This window comes from Podarcis pityusensis (assembly GCF_964106645.2).
Source record: "Podarcis pityusensis genome assembly, chromosome: 7".
NCBI lineage: Eukaryota > Metazoa > Chordata > Lepidosauria > Squamata > Lacertidae > Podarcis > Podarcis pityusensis.
The window spans coordinates 38216790-38241040 of NC_138031.1; the positions used below are offsets into that span (position 1 = coordinate 38216790).

Sequence of the window (24251 nt, forward strand, 5' to 3'; positions counted from 1 at the left end):
CTTAACAAAGGAAATGGTTTGGCTGATTCAGAAGTCTCTCCTACTATTTTCTAAACAACCCTACAAGGGACCCATGATATAAATCAAGACTGACTGTCACTATCCCCCCCCCAAAAAAAAACTCTCTATGACATTATAAATAAAATGTTTAGTGGTAGTAGTAAATTAAGATCTATTGCAGTTATTCTGTTCCATGTAGAACAAATGAGAACTGTTTTTTCCAGATGTGTAGAAAAATCTGTACATCCCCCTCCAAAACGACTAAGGTCCAGGAGAGATCATTTACCTTCAGATTGAGAAATGAAACCAAAAGAGAGCAGTATTGTCAGTGTTTGTAAAAAACAAAAAGAAGAAGAAAGGGTTCTGACCTCCCTTTGTCTCTTCAGCCTGGTCCTCGGACCCTTGTCTGCATAAAAGAGTCCACGAGAATATCCTTGCAGAGTTTTATTCTTAAAAGTCATTGTGCAAAACATGACTGAATAACTATACACACCAGCACTAACCAACCAACCCAACCTCCAGACACCAGCCTCAGTCTCAGACTAACATTTCTCACTATATATATACAACCTGCTGCAAGCCGCTGAGTCATGCTGACCCAGCTTTATTCACATTAAAGAAACAGCGGCCATTTTAGCCATGATACCCCTTCTGTTTCTTAAATGCGAAAAACCCCAACAGAAACAATACATACAATACATACATACATTATATACATAAACCCAGTTTTGTCATCAATTCATTATGACATGTTGCTGGCAAAGGCTTGGTAAACAAATCAGCAATATTATCGACTGACAATACTCCAGTTTGATCACCCCATTCTGTACACAATCTCTAACATTTGCATGACGGATAGCAATATGTTTTGATGCGGATTTCATTATTCTGAGCCCGCTAATGCAATGCACGATTGGCTATCTTCATACACTTGGATAGGCAAATCTACTTTACAATCTAGATCTTTTAGTATCTGTATAAACCACATGATTTCATTGCATGCTAGCGATAGGCTCCCATATTCTGCCTCACAGGATGAGGTCGCAACAAATCCTTGTTTCTTTGACCTCCATCCAATTATGGAATTGGCAAACATCATAACCATTCCACTTGTAGATTTTCTGGTAGCTACACAGCTTCCCCAGTCCGCATCAACAAATACTTCTAGTTTTTCGTCTTGTGTACTAGAATGATAGAATAGAATCATAGAGTTGGAAGAGACCACAAGGGCCATCGAATCCAACCCCCTGCCAAGCAGGAAACACCATCAGAGCACTCCTGACATATGGTTGTCAAGCCTCTGCTTAAAGACCTCCAAAGAAGGAGACTCCACCACACTCCTTGGCAGCAAATTCCACTGTCAAACAGCTCTTACTGTCAGGAAGTTCTTCCTAATGTTTAGGTGGAATCTTCTTTCTTGTAGTTTGGATCCATTGCTCCGTGTCCGCTTCTCTGGAACAGCAGAAAACAACCTTTCTCCCTCCTCTATGTGACATCCTTTTATATATTTGAACATGGCTATCATATCACCCCTTAACCTCCTCTTCTCCAGGCTAAACATGCCCAGCTCCCTTAGCCGTTCCTCATAAGGCATCGTTTCCAGGCCTTTGACCATTTTGGTTGCCCTCCTCTGGACACGTTCCAGTTTGTCAGTGTCCTTCTTGAACTGTGGTGCCCAGAACTGGACACAGTACTCCAGGTGAAGTCTGACCAGTGGCACTATTACTTCCCTTGATCTAGATGCTATACTCCTATTGATGCAGCCCAGAATTGCATTGGCTTTTTTAGCTGCCGCGTCACACTGTTGGCTCATGTCAAGTTTGTGGTCAACCAAGACTCCTAGATCCTTTTCACATCTACTGCTCTCAAGCCAGGTGTCACCCATCTTGTATTTGTGCCTCTCATTTTTTTTGCCCAAGTGCAATACTTTACATTTCTCCCTGTTAAAATTCATCTTGTTTGTTTTTGCCCAGTTCTCTAATCTGTCAAGGTCGTTTTGAAGTGTGATCCTGTCCTCTGGGGTGTTAGCCACCCCTCCCAGTTTGGTGTCATCTGCAAATTTGATCAGGATGCCCTTGAGTCCATCATCCAAGTCGTTGATAAAGATGTTGAATAAGACCGGGCCCAAGACAGAACCCTGTGGCACCCCACTAGTCACTCTTCTCCAGGATGAAGAGGAACCATTGATGAGCACCCTTTGGGTTCGGTCAGTCAGCCAGTTACAAATCCACTGAGTGGTAGCATAGTCAAGACCGCATTTTACCAGCTTCTTTACAAGAATATCATGGGGCACCTTGTCAAATGCCTTGCTGAAATCAAGGTAGGCTACATCCACTGCGTTCCCTTCATCTACCAGGCTTGTAATTCTGTCAAAAAATGAGATCAGGTTAGTCTGACATGACTTATTTTTCAGAAATCCATGCTGACTATTGGTGATCACAGCATTCCTTTCTAGGTGCTCACAGACTGTTTGCTTAATGATCTGCTCCAGAATCTTCCCTGGTATTGATGTCAGACTGACTGGGCGGTAATTACTTGGGTCCTCTCTTTCCCCCTTTTTGAAAATAGGGATAACATTTGCCCGCCTCCGGTCTGCTGGGACTTCGCCTGTTATCCAGGAATTCTCAAAGATGACTGCCAGTGGTTCTGAGATCACATCTGCCAGTTCTTTTAATACTCTTGGATGCAGTTCATCTGGCCCTGGAGACTTGAATACATCTAAACTAGCCAAGTATTCTTGTACTATCTCCTTCGTTATTCTGGGCTGTGTTTCCTTTGCTGAATCATTTGCTTCAAATTCTTCAGGTCGGGCATTGTTTTCTTTATCGGAGAAGACTGAGGCAAAGAAGGCATTGAGGAGTTCAGCCCTTTCTGTGTCCCCTGTTTGCATTTCACCATCTGCTCCTCTGAGTGACCCCACTGTTTCTTTCTTCTTCCTTTTGCTACAACCATACCCATAAAAGCCTTTTTTGTTGCTTTTAACCTCTCTAGCAAGCCTGAGTTCATTCTGTGCTTTAGCTTTTCTGACTTTGTGTCTACACATGCTGGCTATTTGTTTGAATTCCTCTTTGGTGGTTTCCCTCCTTTTCCATTTTTTGTACACATCCTTTTTTAATCTTAACTCAGTTAAAAGTTCTTTAGATAGCCACCCTGGCTTCTTTAGGCACCTTCCATGTTTCCGTCTCATTGGTATTGCCTGAAGTTGTGCTTTTACTATCTCTCTCTTAACAAACTCCCAGCCATCATGAACTCCCTTTCCTTTTAGTATTACTGTCCATGGGATCTCACCCAGCACTTCCCTAAGTTTTATGAAGTCGGCTTTCTTAAAATCAAGAAATTGAGTCCTAGTATGCTTGGCTGCTCCTTTCCGCTGTATAGTAAACTTCAGAAGAGCATGATCACTCGCGCCTAATGATCCTTCCACTTCTACCCCACTAACCAGGTCATCAACATTGGTTAGGACCAGATCTAAAATGGCTGTTCCTCTTGTTGCTTCTCCCACTTTCTGGACAATGAAGTTGTCTGCAAGGCCAGTGAGGAATCTGTTTGACCTTATGCTCTTGGCTGAGTTTGACATCCAACAAATATCCGGGTAATTGAAGTCCCCCATTACTACTATCTCCCTTCCTTTTGCATGCTTAGCCATCTGTTCCAGGAAGGCATCATCTATGTCCTCCGTTTGGCTTGGGGATCTATAGTAAACTCCCACAATGAGGTCACTGTTATTCTTCTCTCCCTTAATTTTGACCCAAATGCTCTCACTTTGGCTTTGAGGTTCTAAATCTTGGATCTCTTCACAGGTATACACATCCCTGACATATAACGCCACTCCTCCTCCTTTCTTGTCTGGTCTGTTTCTCTGAAATAGATTGTATCCCTCCATTATTACATTCCAATCGTGGGACTTATCCCACCAGGTTTCAGTGATGCCTATTATGTCATATTTAGTTTGCTGTACCAAGAGCTCAAGCTCATCTTGTTTATTTCCCATGCTTTGCGCATTAGTGTACAGACATTGAAGTTCATTAATCATTCCCCCGTGTCTCTTATTTAAGGATTTTTTCCTCCCACCACTAGGTCTGCGTGCTGTTTGCTCCATTTGGTCTATGACATTTGGATGATCATCTTCATAGACTGCTACCTTCAGGAGCACTATCTCCCTCCCCCACATTAGTCAGTTTAAAGCCCTCCTGATGAGGTTTCTGAGATTTTTGGCAAAAACATTTCTCCCAACCGTTGTGAGGTGCAGCCCATCGCTTGCCAGAAGTCCATCTTCAAGAAACTGCAGTCCGTGATCTAGGAATCCAAACAGTTCCTGTTTACACCATTTGCGAAGCCAGCTGTTCACTTCCACTATTTTTCCCTCTCTCCCTGGGCCACGTCGTTCAACTGGGAGGACAGATGAGATGACAATTTGTGCATTTAATTGCTTCAATTTCCTGCCCAGAGCCTCGTAGTCTCTTTTGATCTTCTGGAGGCTATTGCTTGCAGTGTCATTGGTTCCCACATGAACCAAGAGGAAGGGGTATTTGTCAGTGGGTTTTATGATTGCTTGCAGTCGTTCAGTTACATCTTGGATCTTAGCCCCGGGGAGACAGCACACTTCCCGAGACATCTTGTCAGGCCCACAGATCACTGCTTCTGTTCCCCTCAGTAGGGAATCCCCTATCACCACTACACGCCTCCTCTTAGGTTTGGTCGGGGTTCTTCCATGAGCTGTCTGTTCCAAGGTCGCCTGCACATTCCCTGAGGACTGACTTTGCTGCTCGTCTTCATATACCTGATCGACTGTAATGAGGGAGAGATCCTCAAATGGAGTCTGCTCTTCGTCTTCCATGCTAGGGGAGAGGACCTCAAAGCGATTGTGTATTTCTAAACAATCAGAGCGAACCCTGGGCCTCCTACTTCTTTGAGTCACGTTTCTCCATATATCTGGCTCCTGTGTTGGTGAACTAGCCTCCTTATCAGGGGAGTCCCCTGTCTCCTCCTTGGTGGAGACGGTGTGCTCTGTTGCTTCCAAGAAGAGCTCCAGCTCTCTAATTCTTTGGAGCGTAGCTACACGTTCCTCCAGTTGCTGGACTTTGTCTTTTAAGAGGGCAATCAACATGCAATTGCTGCAGGTAAAGCTGCCTGCAACCTTTGGCAAGATGGCAAACATTGCGCAGGAACCGCAGGCGACTGCAGCTGTTCCCTCCCCCTCCATCTTGATGGCTACAGCGGTCCTCCATCATAAAAGGCGTGAACAAAGGACAAATAACTCCCCCCACACAAAAACCTAGGTCTCCCCCAACAAAAGTTTGAGACTAGCTCCCCTAAATCTAAAAGATGGCTCAAACACACAAGAAAACCCTTTTTGCTCCTTCTTCAACTGCTGCCCTGCAAGCTCTTTAGATATCTTTAAACATACATTTAATGTCCCCTTTAGATATCTGATAAGCCTTTTCAAAGCACACCAATCGGCAGTACTGGGTTTAGATACACGTTGGCTCAGAACATTTGTAGCACATGCAGTGTCTGGCCTTGACCACTGGCTTAAATACAACAGTGATCCTATTTTTGAGTGATACAACTCAGGCTGATCAAATTCATCATCACACACTGTCTTTGGGAAATCTGGTGTCATGGGAGTCTGAACTGGCTTGCAGTTTTCCATGCCAAACTGCTCTATCAAATGAATAATTTTCTCTTTCTGGCTCAATAGAAAGCTTCCATCTGCTTCCTGCCTTACTTCTACTCCCAAGTAATTGCTTACAGGCCCTAAGGCTTTAAGCTTAAACCTCTTTTCCAGTTGACTTGTGAGCTTCTGGATCTCATCTGTGGAACTCCCTGCCACAAGCAAATCATCAACAAAGACTAAGAGCATTAGATATTTGTTGCCTGTCCCCTTGGTGTACAGACATGGATCAGCCACACTCCTTTTAAAACCAAGTTTTACAAGGGCTTCATTTAAACACTGGTTCCAACACCTTCCTCTTTGTTTGAGACCATAAACAGCCTTTCTCAAATGCCAGACTGCACCATTCCCCTCTTCAAACCCAGGGGTTGTCTCATTAACACTTCATGGTCTAAATTTGCATGCAGATATGCAGCATCAACATCAAAATGGTGCACTGCTAGTTGTCTTACAGCAGCAATGGAAAGCATTAAACGAAAAGTTTCACTCTTTACAGTGGGAGAAAACACTTCATCATAACTCTCCCCTTTAATCTGAGTGAACCCTCTGGCTACTAATCTGGCTCGAAAACGTGGTTCCCCAGATGCAAGGGTTTTTCTTTTGTAAACCCACTTGAATGACACCACTCTGCCACCAGGTGGCGACATTATGACCTCAAAGACTTTGTTACGTTTAAAAGAGTCCATTTCTTCTTTCATGGCTTGTTCCCACAAAGCACGTTCTCCAGGGGTTAAGTCTAAGACTTCATTATAACTTTGTGGTTCCACCCAACTCACATTGCATACTCTCACTCCTCCTAGGGTCAAACGCTGAGGAAGTACACCCTTGTTTGAACGTTGGGAGCGCCTAGGCACAACTACTACTTCTTCCCCCCTTATCTCTGGCTCTTCTTCCTCTTCCTCTAGAGAAGTATTATTATCTATTGCCTCATCTTTTGGGGAAATCTGTGCCTCCTCCTCATCCTGCTCCTGTGTTGCCAATGGCTGAGAAGAAGCCTCTTCTCTTATTTGCAGGGGCAGTAGGCAATCTGGGTTGGCATGGATCACAGTCCATCTGTCCTGGTCAGCAAAGTCTGCGCTTCGTGACAGAACCACATGTCCTGGGCGTAAATTGAAATGCCACCCTTTGCCAAAGGACTGATATCCCACAAACCGCAGTTCCTGCGCTCTAGCGCCCCCTTTCTGGCGCTGAGCTTTGGGGATATTTACATGTGCCCAAGAACCCCAGTTATGGAGCATTGTCCACTCTGGTTCTTTCCCAAACAACACACGATATGGAATATCTTTTATAGAGCTAGACCAGGTTTTATTAATCAAAAAGTTCGCTGTCAGAAAAGCCTCGCCCCACAGCCTATGGTTGTGACCCAATCCTGCATCCACTAGCAGGCAGTCCTTTACTGACTGTATTACAGCCCCACGTCTTTCACACAGACCATTTCCAGCAGGGCTATAAGGGTTAGTCAAGCGATGAGTGATCCCCTTACGTCGCAACCATGTCCCAAATTGTTTGTTCAGAAATTCTCCGCCCCTATCTGTTTGCAACTGCACAACAGGGCGAGTGAAGAGCTTTTCAGCTTGGGCAACCCATTCTCTGAATGTGGGGAAACACTCAGATTTCTTCTTTAACAAAAACAACCAACTAAAACGTGATTTATCATCTATTACCAGAAAAGCATATCTGGCGCCCCCTTCAGTCTTCTGTGGGAAAGGGCCTATCACGTCACAATGGACAAGTTCTAAAACCTCTTTAGATACTCTGTCACTTTTAGAAGCCACAGGCTTCCTCTTAGATTTGGCCATTTTACATACATTGCAATCTAGGAAACAGTTACAGCTATTTACTTTTAGGTTCTTGCACACCTTTTGCATTTCTGAAAGCACACGGAAATTGGCGTGACCCAGTTTTCTGTGCAGTTCATGTACACACCCCTTATGAACTGGCAAATTATCCTGAACCACCTTTAACAGGCTTGTCCTGCATTACATATAACCCATTTTCCAACTTTGCATGGCCACATACCTGAGTTCCATTCTTTATCAGACAGCCATCCTGCGTGAACTTAACACTATACCCTGCATTAATCAAACAGCTTACAGACAGTAAACAATAGTCCAAACTGCTGACAAACAGAGTCTCTGGTAGAGTGGTGTTCAAGCACTGCAGGAAACATGTTCCCTGGCCATCAATCTTGCTTCTACAACCATCAGCAAGATAGATTGAGTCTTTTCCATCAGCTGGCTTCTCCAGGGTCTTAAAGTCCTCCCGACTGTTGCAGATAATCCTGCTACTCCCAGAGTCCAGCAATCATGTTCCTCGAGGTATCTTCCTCTCCTCCCGAGAAAATGCAGACACAAACTGAGCAGAACGCATGTTCTTCATCCCTGAAGAGTGTGGGAATGTTCTGGGGTGCAGGAGAGGATATATTGACTAATTACATCCTTATCCAACTTGTGCTAACAAGTTCCCAAAATATCAGCAGAGTTTATAGACATTCCCCTTTAAGTTCGCAATGGTAACGTGTGCACAGGTTCGCTAGAACCTCCATAATAATTACTCTGGTAATTTCCCCTTTTGTTCCCTCTTAAAATACAAGACACAACACAGTCTTTATAAAAGTATAAAAGAATTTACTCACGTTCTGTTCACAATATGATCCCAGAAGGCAGACAGCTTAAAAAGGTTACATACATTCAGAATCTATCTTGTAGCAAGATAGTCCTTATCTCCTCTCTTGGCTGGGAGCCAAGAGAGCACCCTTAGATGTTTCCTCATCGAAAGAAAATGGCAGAGAGAGAGAGATGGCTGCCTGCCCTGTGCTTTTATCATTTACCTGCACAGGTGAGGCCACACCCACCTCTGGTCACATGCGGAGGAAGTCCGTCCCCAGGAAGTTTACCTGCTTGCTGGACAGACATCCCTCCCCATGTTCTAACATGTACACTCTAGGAATGTTGTCATTGACTGCTCCTGTGTTTACATCCCACAAAGAGAACCCCTTCTGCTTACGTTTCTGCATCGATTGCTGTCTCTGCTCCACGTCGTCTCCTGGAAGTCTTGCCCTGCATTGACGTTGGAGATGCCCGGGTTGGTTGCATCTATAACACCTCCTCACCGCCATGGCCAAGTCCAAGCATTGGCGTTGCTCCAATGGCATATTCTGCTGCTGGCCTCCTTTGCTGTAACTCCTCCGCTCTTGGAGTTCAGTCTGTTTATCTGACCTTCTTTCTGCTTCTTCAGTCAATCTTCCAACCACATACTCAAGGGTCAGATCTCGGGGACGCATACTCTCCATGCTGTTAATCACAGCCAACCAGCTTTCAGGCAAACTTGAAAGGATAATGTAGGTTTGGTCAGTCTCATCATAATGCTTACCTCTCTGCTGTAGTTGAAGAAACAGAGATTTCAGCGTTTGAAGATGAGTTGCCAAACTCTCACCTTCTTTCATAACAGTCCTGAACAGCCTTCTGGTCAGAGATATTATAGTTCCAGCAGTTTCTCTGACATGCATTGCCCTTAATAAATTCCAGCACTCAAATGCTGTGCTGGCATTTGCTACATGCAATAACTGAGAGTTGCTCAAACACAGCATAATTTGGGCACAAGCCCTTTCATCCAGCCGTTTTTTCTCAGCAGAGTCCCGTTTCGAAACCTCAGTTTCAACACAGTCCCATAGTCCATCTCTCCTTAACAACTGCTGCTTTTTAATTGACCAACTCAGCCAGTTGTTTTCTGAGAGAAGTTCAAAAGGGATGCCTCCCCCAATATTTACAACTTGGGAAGACTGGAAATCTGCCATCTCTGCTGGTGCTTGCTGAGCCCCTTCTGTGGGGTCTCCAGCAATCTCTCCTGACTCTCTTTTTAGAGTCCGACTGGACAGTCCTGGCTGGTACTCAACTCACCGGCTTCTAGCTGCTGCCTCTGTTGACTCTCAGGTCCCGCCTGGCTCTGCAACTGGTGTAGCCACTCTGTGAGCTGTCTACTGTGGCCCTCTAGCAGTTCAAACTGTTCCAGTAGCCGACGCTGAGTGCTTTCCTGATCCTCAGATCCTAGCCGCTCCAGCATCACTGCAGACAGTTACAGCTTGCCACCAACTGCTCCAACGCACAGCCACTGGCTCTATACACCACCAGGACTCACCAGCTCCCTGCTCAGATGCTGTCAGTCGTTTTGCACTCTGCACATGCTCAGAAACACTGGGCCCATAACCTGTCAGTGTTTGTAAAAAAACAAAAAAAAGAAGGAAAGGGTTCTGACCTCCCTTTGTCTCTTCAGCCTGGTCCTCGGACCCTTGTCTGCATAAAAGAGTCCGCGAGAATATCCTTGCAGAGTTTTATTCTTAAAAGTCTTTGTGCAAAACATGACTGAATAACTATACACACCAGCACTAACTAACCAACCAACCCAACCTCCAGACACCAGCCTCAGTCTCAGACTAACATTTCTCACTATATATATACAACCTGCTGCAAGCCGCCGAGTCATGCTGACCCAGCTTTATTCACATTAAAGAAACAGCGGCCATTTTAGCCGTGACAAGTATCTCCAACAATCAGTGAAATCATGTCTGACCTTACACTTTGAACTTCTTTGAGGTCTCATTTCAACACACACTGTTCTCAGATTAAAGTTCTAAACTTAGAATGCGGAAGTACTCAACTTTTTTTTCTAAATTGTTATTCGTTATTGTTTTACACATTGGAGGTTGTTGGGGTTTTTTTATACATGTATGGTAGTATTCATAGTTTCTGTGAGAAACCTTCTGTGAGAAAGAATTTTTCCAGAATTCCCTACATACTGTGATACACAGAGACAGAGGAAATAACCAAGGAAGGCATAGAAACTTGTTGAAGTACTATCTCTGTATTAAAACAAAAAGTTCTGTGCAGCATGTATCCAAACCCATCTATATTGTTAGTTCTAGAAAGCTCGCTTATAGATTTTTTCAAAGGGACGGGGTTGGCAATGCTTTTCTTTTTCTGTAATTTCATTACACCAAGTTGCTGTGAAGATGGAAAAAGATTGTGGCTTATTTCAGCCTATTGAAAACTGAGACATCATATACTTACAATAAAAGATTTGATCCTCTAGTGAGGCTTTCCAGTATGAATCTTTGTTATCAGTTAAAATCATATTCAGAAACATTTAATTGTCCTGAAGATATGAAGGATTAACAATTCCATGGTTTATAACCTAATATTATAACTGCAGAAATAGCTAAACAAAAGCATTTTCTAAATAAACTGGCCTCTAGCACCCTCCAATGGATTATGGCAGTATAATAATTTGTTGAGGTGAAGCATAAATAATTTGTCAAAATGTGTGTGTGTGTTTAAGCATCTTGTTACTAAGGCAGCCTTCACCAACTTGGTGCCATGCAGCTGTTTTGGACTACAATTCCCATCAGCCCCAGCAATGTTGGAAAGCTGTACTAAGGGATTCTGAATCGGAAATGAGTTATATTTAAATCCTAAACTTTAGAAGAGAATCATTCTTAATATTGGATAGAAAAAGAAATGCAGAATACATACTTCAATATCTATATAGCCCTGTACCGCAAGACAGCTCCATGTAATCTACATGCCCTTCCACACAAACTAATGGAGATACATCCCAAATTCCCCCCCTTGCAAGGGCTTTTCTGAAAATGACTGAACTGGCTGGATAATCTTTTGATGGGAATCATCACCCAGTCCCCTGCTGTGATCCAAACAAAAATCATCTCCACACTGCTATTAGCCTTAGCAAAAGGCTCCCATGGCTTTTCTGCTATGAGAGCTTCTCTGCCCGTGGCTAAAAAGGATGGTTTTTGTTGACATGGTGGCCAGGGGAACAAAATGTAAACTTCCCCATTCACTACAGTCTTGTCAAAAATTGCCCTGTGTCTTTTGGTATTACAGTGGTACCTCGGGTTAAGAACTTAATTCGTTCTGGAGGTCTGTTCTTAACCTGAAACTGTTCTTAACCTGAAGCACCACTTTAGCTAATGGGGCCTCCTACTGCCACTGTGCCGGTGGAGCACAATTTCTGTTCTCATCCTGAAGCAAAGTTCTTAACCTGAGGTAATATTTCTGGGTTAGCCAAGTCTGTAACCTGAAGCGTCAGTAACCCAAGGTACCACTGTACTTTCTAAGATGCTGACACAGTTGCTAATGAAACATTAATTGCAACATCTAGGTTGAGCCTTACTTAAGTACAGGCCACACACACCCATTTACGAGCATTCAATATGTGCACAACTGCCTACATGTGCATCAAACCGAACCTGGCAATGGCCCCAAAATGTCACAGAACCATCATAAAAGGGGCAGGTGTGGCAGGGATGGAACAGGGTGTTTGCAGGATTTTCCAATGGTGTTTCAAATATACGCAATTTTATTGATGCATGTGGTACCTCGGAATATAATCCCAGCATAAATGGGGGATTGCCTGGATAGGAAGCCATTTTCAAACGAATACCCAATAGCAACTTTTCATATGTCATTTGAAATGTTTTTTAAAACTTGTTCTGTGAACCGCCCTGAGACCTCCAGGTATAGGGCAGTATATAAATTAAATCAAATCAATAGATAGATAGAAGGGGAAAGTGAGTTCCAGTCTAACATCAGAGGTCTTGTTTCCTTTTGCTATTTGTGTAGAGATTTTTAATGCAGCTCAATAGTCTTTCAATATTATTTCACAAGATCTTTGATTGTAATAAAACCCCAAATCAGTTTGTCATAGGGATATCACATTTTTCAAACAGTCAAACTGCTTTTTTTCCTAAAAAAAATAAATAAATTCCATGTCACATAAGCATATCTATTTATCTATCACTGCCACTGACCTCTCTCTCTTCCACTTATGGTAGGCAATCTCAGGATTGTGTCCACAACTCAAGATCCAAAGGGATGGTCAGGGGCAAATCTACTGGGATTCCTTTTTTCTTTGAACCTGTTTTTGAAACTCTCCTTAATTTCAGAAATGATTCACCATATGGCATGAGAATGTTAAGGAATGTTAATGTTAGTATTAAGGAATGTGAATGGGTTAAGTCCATTGGTGAGGAAAGAATTGGCTCCTTCTGACTCATTTCTGAGATGCTCCTGCCGGAATCTCCTGACTTCCTTATCAGTGTTTCCATGTATATCTGTGTATAATTTGGCTCAGATTATGGTGGTGGATCATAGCAGAACTGTGGAGTTATCTGATGCAAAGAGCTTGTCTGAGAAGAAAACTTGGAGACAGGGTGGATTTGATTTAAGTCACTAGTCAGTAAGACTTGATTTAAATTACTAGTCAGTAAGACTTGATTTAAATCACTAGTCAGTAAGACTTGATTTAAATCATTTTTTTACAGAAAGACTCATTCTTGCTGGTATAATCTTAATATTTACAACCAGATGAAGGTTTCATTTTTGGAATAATAAATTTTCAGAGTAGTTTTTACAGTTATATCAAAAATTACTGATTTGATTATACTATTAGAAATACATAAATAATTATGAAATTATTGTGAGGTTTAATAAGTTAACTGTTTATATTTGGACAACTTTCCTGCTATACATTATTGGAAGGAGAAAAATAATCATTTCCTTAATAACAATTTAAACAATTTATTTAACTAAAACAATAACATTATAGCATATGTATCCATGTTTGTTAACTGATGTGGTTAAATGATTTTTTAAAAAAAAAAACTTAGACTGAGTTTTAGCACACATGAAAAACTTAAAACAAATCCTTATTTCCTGATGAATAGCCTTTGGACTCTAATGTAACTTAAATAGAAAGCTATCTTTAGAAAGATTTTTCCTCCAAAAGCATTTTATTTTAAAAATCCAATTTAAAATTTAAAAATCTAATTTTTTAATTATTATTTTTAAAAATCATTGGTTTTTATCCACCCTGCTTGGAGAACTGACAGGCTTCAGGACAAGAGAGCTCCAATCTGTTGCAGGGCTATAAGCAAACGGACTTAAAACTTGCATGTGGACTTTGTTCAACAAGGACTTTGGAGTACAGAAAGCCCCTGTGGGACCAAAGAGAGAAAAGCCTTCATGTAACCTGTATTATCATGTGTAAATACAGAGTGTGTGTTCTGTGCATGCCAAGTAAAACAATTCTGCTTAAAAACAATTGTTTCATGTTGGTGATCTTAATTACTTTGCTGACGCTTCTGTTGCACACACAGATACATATCAGGGAACACATATCATCTTGAGCACATGAAACCACATGAAACCAGTTGCATTGGCTCCTGGCTGTTTTCTTTTCAAATTATGCCCAGCTTTTTCCAGCACTGCAGCTGTCACTGCCATTGTGGCACAGCAGCATCAGCCAATGCATTCTTTGGAGGCTAGATCTGCTGCCCCTGTGAATCCTCACCTTGCCTCATGGGTGGGCCAGCCCTGTCCCACAGGCATCTGGGTGGCCACTGTGAGAACAGGATGCTGAACTAGATGGGCAACCAGTCGTGACCGACTCTGGGGTTGCGGCGTTCATCTCGCTTTATTGGCCGAGGAAGCCGGCATACAGCTTCCGTGTCCTGTGGCCAGCATGACTAAGCCGCTTCTGGCGAACCAGAACAGCGCACGGAAACGCCGTTTACTTCCCGCGGGAATGGTACCTATTTATCTACTTGTACTTTGAGGTGCTTTCAAACTGCTAGGTTGGCAGGAGCAGGGACCGAGCAACGGGAGCTCACCCCGCGGGAATTCGAACCGCCAACCTTCTGATCGGCAAGTCCTAGGCTCTGTGGTTCAACCCACAGCGCCACCCGCGTCCCTTTGGATTCACTTACTTAGCTCAAAATGTAACTGCAAAACTTCGAATACCACCCCAGCAATTTAGCTCTATGAGCCTGGGCTCAATGGATGCTGGCAAAGCCTCACTCCTGTCAGCAATTGTGCTGCAGCATTACAGCGTTCCAGACTAGCTGCAGCATCCAGGGCAAGGGCAAGGGAAGCCCCACATAGAGCGCATTGCTGCAACCCAGCCGACCCTCTGCTCCTACGTTTGCATGTGTAGAGTCTGAGGTTTCTTCTTCACAAGCTACAAAATACGGGAGAAGTTGTAGCCAAGGTGTAGGAAGGCGGCACGGTAGCAGCGCCGGATCTCCTGGTCTCCTCGGAGGCAGCTGAGATTAGCCGGTAGCCGACTAAGAAGGGCGGGGGCGAGGCTGCACACAGCCCAGGAAATCGCTGCCTCTTTAACAACCGCGGCCCTTGGCCGGAGGGGAGGAGACGGGAGCAGCGGCGGGGGAGTGGGTGGGACCTTCCCGGGGCGCGTGCGCTGGCGAAGTGCTTTATAGCTCGGAACTGCAGCTTGTTGTGGGACGAGGTCGTCTGCGCAGCCGGAGGAGCGTCGCCTGCGGTAAGGCGAGAGGCTTCAGGCAGGCGTGCGCCCGGGGGCGGCTCGGGCGACTGGGGGAGAGACAGAGAGAGAGAGAACACGGGCAAAACTTGGCCCCTGACGCATTTGGCCGCAAGCAGCACAGGGAGGAGCGCCGCCTCGGGGGTCCTTCTGGCTGATCGGGGCCGCGGAGGGGTGGCTGGGGAAATGCGACGCTCGGACGAGGGTCCCCTGCTGGGCTGCAGCGCGCGCTGTAGGCCGGGGACTTGGACGGCCGTCGGGCAGCTCTTGGAAGCGCCGGCTCTCTTGACGTCACCGCTTCCTCGTCGCCGAAGCGCAGCTGCGCTCGGCCGAAATGGTGGCAAAACGGGTCCTAGCGTCGCTGCGGTTCCGGAAAGGGTGGCAGCGGGGGAACTCCTCTCCATAGGATGCAGACCGACTTGCATGACAGCTAGTCGCGAGCACCTCCGTGAGGCCGAATTCTAGAGCAGACGTCAAGGTGGGCGTTTCCTAACGTCGCTATCATCTTCTTTCTTCTTATTTGGCGATCACTCGTAGCTGAGTAAGATTGTCTTCCATAAACACAATTTTAACAATGAGTCCGTAAGTGACTGTGGAGGCCAATTCTGGATCCACACGTCCTTCCACAGTGGGGACATTGGTTTCCGGGTGGGAGTTGATCATGGTGTGGATTTGCCAAGTGTTCCTTCCTCCTAGCACGTTTCTCCCTTGCGACCTGAGTTCGAGTGTCTTCAAAGCCCATGATACCTTTAATAAAGGCTGTTCTCCAACTGGAGAGCTCGCAGGCAAGTGTTTCCCAATTGTTGGTGTTTATACTACATTTTTAAAAACTTGCCTTAAGACAGTCTTTAAACCTCTTATGTTGACCACCAGCATTACTTTCCATTTTTAAGTTCGGAATAGAGTAGTTGCTTTGGAAGACGGTCATCAGGCATCCGCACAACATGACCAGTCCTACGAAGTTGATGTTGAAGAATCATTGCTTCAACACTGGTGATCTTTGCTTCTTCCAATACACTAGTATTAGTTCGCCTGTCTTCCCAAGTGATATGTAAACATTTTTGGAGACCCCGTTGATGGAATCTTTCGAGGAGTTGGAGATGGCGTTTATAAGTGATCCATGTTTCACAAGCTTAATGTTAAGATGCTTCTAGCAAGGGATTGTTCAACCCTTGGGAAATCGCTTTTTATGAGGTAGAGCTTATCTATTCCAGGCTCAGCCCAAAGAGGTCTTTGGGCAAAAGTAGGCTTTATTTGACAAACCAAGGATTCTTGGCTGGGATACAGTTAAAGTGAAATACTTTGTTGGTTCCTTTGACTTCAGTTGTGTAGCAATTTCTTCTTTTAATGCGGGGGGGGGGAGGGATTACTTACGCAGATGGTGGTACGCATGTATGTCCTGAAAGGGAAGCAGGCTGTGGGTAGCTGGAAGCTATATCATGTAGTGTCAGTTTCTCAGCTTTTGGCATATTGTAGACAGCAACAATGACCAAAACAGTCTACTAAGACCTCACATCCAAAAAACTGTGTGTACGATTGCACTTGCTCAAGTTTCTTGAGTTGATCAAAAGTGCATAATTTTGACTGGATTGAACCAAGTTGGTCCCTCCAGAAAGCATGAGTAGTAAACCAAATAACACCCATAATTTATACATGGTGGTAGATTGCAAAGATTCAAATGGATTTCTGTAAAACACACCCACGTCTTTGTCACTCTACTGTGTCTCTAAAAGTAGCAGAACTTGAAAAGCCGTTTTGCAGTCTGAGGAAAAGTGAGAAGGTTCTTGTAATAATTGAGACAGCAGGCAGTATATCAGTAAACATTTAGGCAGCTTGGAAGCACTTACTGCTGAAACCCAGGACATTTTTATTTGTGGTTAGTAGATGTATTCAGGGCTACATGAGCACACATTGAATTGAGGCCAAGATGCATGAGCCTCTGGTTGGCCATATCTCACAAGCTAATCCAAATATAATTAAGTGAAAGAATGAAAGAATATACAGTAGACCCTCTGGATATGGATTTCATTCGTTCCGAGGGACCATGTGCACCCCGAAAAATCTGTAAGCAGCACGCAGAGCACTTCTGCCCATGAGAAAGCAGTGAAACCCGGAAAAATACTTCCAGGTTTGCCGCTTTCGCAACCCGAAGATTATGTCTCCAGAGAGGTACGTAACCCGAGAGTCCACTGTAATGAAAGACTGGATCAAAAACTAGAGCTGCTGAGTTGCTAATCTGTTCATAGTCAGTTATCAAAAGATATATTAATGGACATAATTCTGTTGACCTTTTGGAGATGCTTTGTGGTGGGAAGTTTCACTTGGATCCATGGGCGTAGCCAGGATTTTTATTGGGAAGGGCAGGGCTTTTGTTTCGGGGGGTGCAGAACCAAAATGATTGGTAAGTTAGTTAAATATTTCTATTGTTTTACTTGATCTAGGGGGGCAGCTGCGCCCCCTTGGCGCTACGCCCATGCTTGAATCCTTTTTGGGTTCTTTTATCTGTGTTGCTCAAATCCTTATGTGGCCCCCTTCAGTCATAAGGGCTAAAAATTTACTGTTAAAAACTGAAGGCACAGGCTTTCTGCCACTTAGTTTATTAGAGCTTGTGTTTGTGCAGTTTGCAATGCAGTTCTTATTAAGAAGAGCAGATCACAATCCTCTCTTTTCCCAAGCTTTTAAAAACTGCATGACAGTCAGGAAAACAGCAGCTTCAGCTTTTCTCTACTTTTCTATGCTGGGAAAAGTATTGGTTGCTGACATTGCTACCTCTTCTAGCAGTATTGCTGTCCATCACACTTCTGTCCTGCCTTTTGCTGTTCCTGCCAACAACAACTTCTGCTCCTGTGGTTCTGTGTGAGCTCACCCCACCCCACCCCATTGCACAGTGTGCTGATTTCCTCAGTTTCCTCTCTTTTCCTTAGGTCCTTGTTTTCTTTATGGACTCTTTTCCTACATTTGCATTCCTGATGATCATGAATGTTTCAATTTACTTCTTTTCCAGCTTTCCTAGACAGCACACACTCAAAAACTTGACATTTATTCACGGCAGTTGAATCTAACTCATCTTTTTAATCACTGAACAGCTAGTTTGAAATATATATATATATTGTCCAAGATGAACTTCTTCCTGGAAACACTCAGAGTCATTGGACTGTCAGTATATTTTATACTGGAGAGTTTCGTCTTATTATTCATCCCTGTGCGGAAGAAGAATGTGACTGGGGAAATAGTGCTTATCACGGGAGCTGGAAGCGGAATCGGAAGGCTGATGGCTCTGAAGTTTGCTCGTCTTGGAGCTACATTGGTACTCTGGGATATCAGTGTAGAAGGCAACAAAGAGACAGCCAGACTGGCAAGGAAAAATGGAGCTGCGAGAGTGCACAACTACACTTGTGACTGTAGCAAAAGGCAGGAGGTCTATCAAGTAGCAGATCAGGTAACTTTGTTTTGCAAGTGGAGTTTTATTTTGCATAACGTTTTATCTAGTCCTCAGTTTCACATATGCCCAGCAGCATGTTCATGTGTTGCAGATACAACCATAAACACAGCTTCACTGTGCTTAGCTGCATTTGTATGAAGCCACCATATCAACCTGATACTACCAACCCTTTGGTTTATTCTTCATAGTTGCTCCAACTATTCACTTCTTCAGTCCTTTGAAAGAGTTGGAGCAGCTTAATAGTGACCCTGAAGGTAAACAGTAATGAGGCAAACCAGAACAAACGTACCTTCATTCAGAATTACGTTTGGCTGTTGTTGGTTTTTTAATACATCATAATGCAACCAATGCTTTGATCTCTTGGGTGTAATAATCACCCGTGTGGTATAGGAGTTGCTGCTATTAGACACCTTCTCTCGCCACAGGCAACTCAAGGCTTCTGTTACATTTGTTGTGGATATTCTACATCCATAGGGTGAATTACTGTTTTTCCAATTCCATGACTGCTTCATATTTAGAACTATTAACCACACTGATTAGCATCATTCCATTGGGAGGTCCTTGCCCCACCTGGGGATTACATAGAAACACATAAACAGGCATTTACAGGTGAAGAGAGAGAGAGAGCTCTTCAAGGAATGTGTGGGAGAGATTAGCTTGTTCTTTTTCAAGAGTACTAATGGGATTATTTTTTATTTCACACACCCTGATGAATAATCAAAAGTGAGAAGTTGCCCACATCAATTTCTCTGGTTTGGATATGTATGCACAGGGCCAGAAAGTCTCATATCTTGGTGTCTAATCTGAGAGCAGCTTTTTAATCTCCAGTAGAAGTATGTTGCTTCAAGAGCTACCTGAACCTCTCAGTGGAGGCATCAAGGACTGGCAATTTTACAGTGCAGTTCTATATACATAGGCACAAACTATATGGGGCCCTGTTCCATTTGCCAATATTTAAAGGGGAGATAAAAATTGTGTTGACTGTTTAGAGTTGAACCTTGTACATGGCCTAGACAAAGGGATTGTGCCCAGGAAGGCAGTCTAGACATTGTGCAATAAATAAATGTGTGGGAACTTCTGCATGCAAAGCCCATGCCCTCCCTAAGTGATGTCTCTTGAAACTGCAGTCATGAAAATGGTTTTCTTTGCTTTGCTTATGTTAACTGCGAAAGAATCCTTATAGATGTAGAATCCATTGTCACTCTGAAAATCTACCAAAGTGGTTTGAGGGTACAATTTAAAGTGGAGAAATGGTAGCTGTGAATGTGTTTTCAGTGGACCCTTCTTTCCTCTCTCAATCCCCTGCTTTCTCTTTCTTGGGATCTGTGAAGTCAGAGGATGCCCTGCTAGGGGAAAGAGGAAGGGGGTGGGGGTTCAACATCCACCTCTAGTTCAAACCACTGCCCAATACCAGTTCTTACAGTGACCCAAAATCTAGCTTCATTTTGCAAAATATTTACTTGAAAAATGGTAAGACAGTTTTATACCTTAACATAAAGGAGCTATAGTGCTTCTAATTCTGAAGGGGTAGGAGTTTTTAATTGTAAGAAGCATTTGATTCTGGCTTCTTCTTTTTTTAAACAATATGTTAAAAGAACTGGCATGCAAAAATGGTTTAGAAAAACCAGCCTGAGAACACTGAGGCTTTGTTACAAAAACTGTTAAACCAAGAGAACAACATCTTGACAATATGAAGAATCATGCAAATCCCTTTATATGCAGAGTCATGTACAGACATTGGTTTTCTCTTTTTAACTATTAAAATTTGTCATAGTTTGAAACATCCTCTGATAAGATGTTGTTGTCCTAGGTGAAAAAAGAAGTCGGTGATGTTAGCATCCTGATTAACAATGCTGGCATTGTGACGGGAAAGAAATTCTTGGACTCTCCAGACGCAATGATACAGAAGTCTATGGAAGTGAACACAATGGCACACTTCTGGGTAATAGCATTTGTGATTTAAAATTTGTGATTTTAACTATGAAAGTATATTTGCACTTGGATTGGGCTTTGATTAGTAAAATGCAGGCTTGCAGTTGTGTTAACAGATGCTCCATCCACGTTTATCAGAATGTAAAATGAGCGCTACTCATTTTATGTATTATGTACTACGTAATACAGGCCTGGTGGATCAGGCCATGGGCCCCTCTAGTCCAGCATCCTTTTCTCAGTGGCCAACCAGATGCCTGCAATCTTGACATGAGCTGTAGTCCATCTAGTTTAACAAATCACCTGGACTAAAAGTCATTTTCTCTGTAAATGAAATCTGTGAGTTCAGAGGGAGTAAAAGCACCCTGATTAAATCCCATCTCCTTACAAAGGATCGGAGAGTAGCCGCATCGATGGGATCCAGGGGATTTGGGAAAGTGCACATCTGACATCCTAACTTCTGTCCCAAGTAACTGGTAGTAAATATGATTAAGATTAGTAATGTTTAAACACATCTTACATGAGGATAAACATGGCCTTGGCAAAGGGAAGTGCTGCCTCACATTTTTTAAAAAGTATTTAGACTTCAATAAAACCCAAATGACTAAGTCCCTTGACCAAGGCTCTGGAGTAAATTTAGTCAGTTTTAATAGAAAACCCAGTTATGTCAGTTAAATATTTTGTTGTTTTTGTCTAGCACTCGTCATGCTCTCCTGGTCACTGAGCACCATAGATATAATCATTTTGGATTGAAAACTGAGTTTAAAGAACAGGTAGCTGAGAATAGGAATAAATGGACAGTTTCTTTTTCTCATTGGAAGGAGCTAAGCAGTGAGGGCACCTCAAGATATAGAGCAGACCAGTACTATTTAGCTTATTGCTTAATAATCTAGATTAGGGAATGAGCAGTAAGGTGGTCAGGCTTACACATGAAACAGTTGTTCACGACAATGAAGAACTAGGTGGAAAGGAAATAAAACATGATCGGGTGTCAGTATAAACTGCAGTTATCCACAGAAGCACTTGAGAAGGATGCCATAGCAACAGCCCCTCTGCCCTGGCAAGCATCCACTTCTTCCTCAGACAAGTGGATGAACTGATAAGGCTTGCTTGCACAGGCTTTTAATTATTGGCACAGAGTCTAAAGGTCTGGAGATGCAGGTAGCCAAGCACACTTGGGAGTGTGCAAATCTTTACCAAGCAGGGACTCAGGATCAAAGTGCACGTTCTATAAAAGCATGCTTAATGCTGCTCTGTGTAATTTGAAAGAACTTTGAAGGAAAAGTAGCCAAGTGGACAAGTAGAAATTCCTTAGAAGAGCAGCCAAGGCTGCCTTTCACTTGCTCTCACCCTCTGGGTGGTCCCAGTGGGCTTATCACTATACTGGCCCAAGAAGAGGAAAGGGGATGGGTGGAGCCTTTCAGAGAAAGAGGGCAAAAGGCAGTGGCGATCATTCACTTCCCTGTTCTTTGCAGCTGAGAGAGAAGCAAGGAGTATCCTCCCCCATCTTCCCACATGCCCCCTTACTGGGCAGTGGAGTGGGGCCCTGTCTGCTGTGCTCAGGTGAGCAAGTAAGAGGAGGGTGTGCCTGATCTTTCCAGCGCTGACTCCCTATGCCTTGACACTGAAAGAGGAAGGATTAGAGAGCAGGTGAAGGCAGCTGCTTGTTATTTTTCTCTGGGCAGCACCCTGGCCCCCTTCTTCCTTGCATGGCTCCCTCCCTGGAAGTGGCAGAGCTCAGTGGAGATGGGGCTGATGAGGAGGTAGGGTGTTTCAGGGGACACCCCTCCTTCTCCAACTCTTCTGGGAAAAGGAAACAGTGATTTGCTTTTTGCTCTTTCGTAGCGTGCCTTTTCCCTCAAAAGTGACAGCGTTAAGCATGCTTTGAGTAAATTTAAGACTTGAATCAGAGCCAGGTTGTATTAAATCTCTCTTTCTCCTTGATAGGATTTCTAGCACTGTGTAAAACCTCTTGCAGAATGAACAAGCATTTTGAAACTGAGTGTAAGGTCATCTAGCTTGCCATCAGACATGTAATATTTACATTATTGGCAGGAGAGCATGAACATGCTCAGGGGGTGCTGCAGCCTGGTTGTTCACACTGATAGGCCACACTAAGTTCAATGGAACTTTGTCCCATGCAAGTGTGTGCACAGTATTGCAGTCCTAGTTTGTATAATTAGTTGGACGTTCAGAAGTGTTATAATCTGAATACAGCATTCCCCACCCTCACCCCACCCTTTTAAACATTTATTTTAAAATACTGAATAAAGGTATAACCAATGGGGCTGTTGCATATCTTTGAGACCTGGGAGCACCTGTAGACCTCAAGCCTGATCAGACAGGGTGACTTTTTAATGTCAGGGTGAAGACAGACACACATTCAAAAGTATGGTGGAACTTACATTCCCTGCACCGTGGGGCATTTGTTTTTCAGGACAGAGGTCTATATTCAGCATTGCACTAAAGAGATTGTTCCATTTCTGCTTGCTCAACAGTATAATGCTCTCTCTCTGTGTGCTGTTCTGAGGGTTCTCCCAACCCTCTGGAGCAGATATGGGAAGGGTTGTGGGGTACACACAGGGGCAGGAGAAGGCCTAGGTTGCTAGCAGAAATCCTTGCACTGGCTCCCTCTAGCACAACAATTTAGAGAATGTTGTTTTGGTGTTGTATTTTTACGGTAACTTTTAACATCAGTTTTCAAACCATGTACACCATGCTTGGAATGTCTCCGCATTTTCACACTTTGCTTCTGTCTTAACTACAGAAGAAATCAGAAGCTGGAATTTGTTCTGGGGGTATGATGCTATTGATTTTTTACTAGAAACTGGAAGAAGTTCTGATTTCAGTGGTGCAAACAAGTGCTTAAAAGGCCCAGTAGGATTGGTGAGCAATGGAAAATGGATGTAAGATGCATGTAGAGGAGTGATGCACTTCAACATGATGTTGTCTGAAAAGTGTTTTGTGTTTGCAAGTAACAGTAGAAATTAAAAGAGTTCTGTATAAAATCTGTATTTCTGTATCCACTTGCTATAATTGGAAATGGGACTAAACTGTGGTAAGTTTTTCAGCAGAACAATCTGTTTAAAAAAAAAAAATCAGGCATCTAGTGCTACTAGCAAGTTTTTTTGTTTTGATTAAATGGTAAGTCTGTAGTTTAGATGTGAAACATTTGAAGAAGAATAAATTCTTGCAGGTGTGAAATCCATAGACTAAACTAGGTGGTATTTCTGAGCATGAAATAACAAATAAACTTGCAGTATTTAGCTTCTTAGATTAGAAAAAAAGAGAAATATTTAATCTAATAAAGGTAATGAAACTGAACAGCAGCAAAAACTGTCACTGCCAAAAACTAATTTGGCAGCATCCTGGAGCCCTCACGCCTCATTCTCCGTACACTGGTGCCTCACTTACCAGGCTTTGGGGATGAGGTGTGACACTGCCAGAGCCCTTGTGCTACCTTCTGAAAGCCCAGTAAGCAAGGAAAATCCACTGGGTGGGGGAAATAAATAAATGGATAGTGGAGAATGGCGAGTTTCCCACGTTCTTTTTTTATATATATATTCCCTACCCTTGCGAAGCTGTGGATGTAGGAAAGTAGCATAAGTTTACTGTACGGTACCTCAGGTTACAGACGCTTTGGGTTACAAACTCCACTAACCAAGAAGTGGTTGCTCCAGGTTAAGAACTTTGCCCCAGGATAAGAACGGAAATCGCACACCAGTGGCGCAGTGGCAGCAGGAGGCCCCATTAGTGAAAGCGCGCCTCAGGCTAAGAACCATTTCAGGTTAAGAATGGACCTCTGGAACGAATTAAGTTCTTAACCCAAAATACCGCTGTACTTACTTGTGCTTG

At 43.4% G+C, this 24251-nt stretch overlaps 1 protein-coding gene across 3 annotated transcripts in view; it reads left to right on the top strand.

Annotated features, from left to right (window-relative positions):
• The window catches only part of SDR16C5 (short chain dehydrogenase/reductase family 16C member 5), a 41229-nt gene that overhangs the window by 8612 nt on the left and 8366 nt on the right, over positions 1–24251 (top strand). Inside the window, exons 1-3 of one of the 3 annotated variants that reach the window (XM_081013597.1) lie at positions 14890–15025; positions 18112–18464; positions 20278–20409. In XM_081013597.1, coding sequence (XP_080869723.1) covers positions 18144–18464; positions 20278–20409 — 453 coding nt within the window. In that variant the 5' untranslated portion in view covers positions 14890–15025; positions 18112–18143. Of the gene's footprint in view, positions 1–14889; positions 15026–15348; positions 15504–18111; positions 18465–20277; positions 20410–24251 lie in introns of those variants that run through there. The other 2 variants (XM_081013595.1, XM_081013596.1) reach the window with 2 other exon arrangements.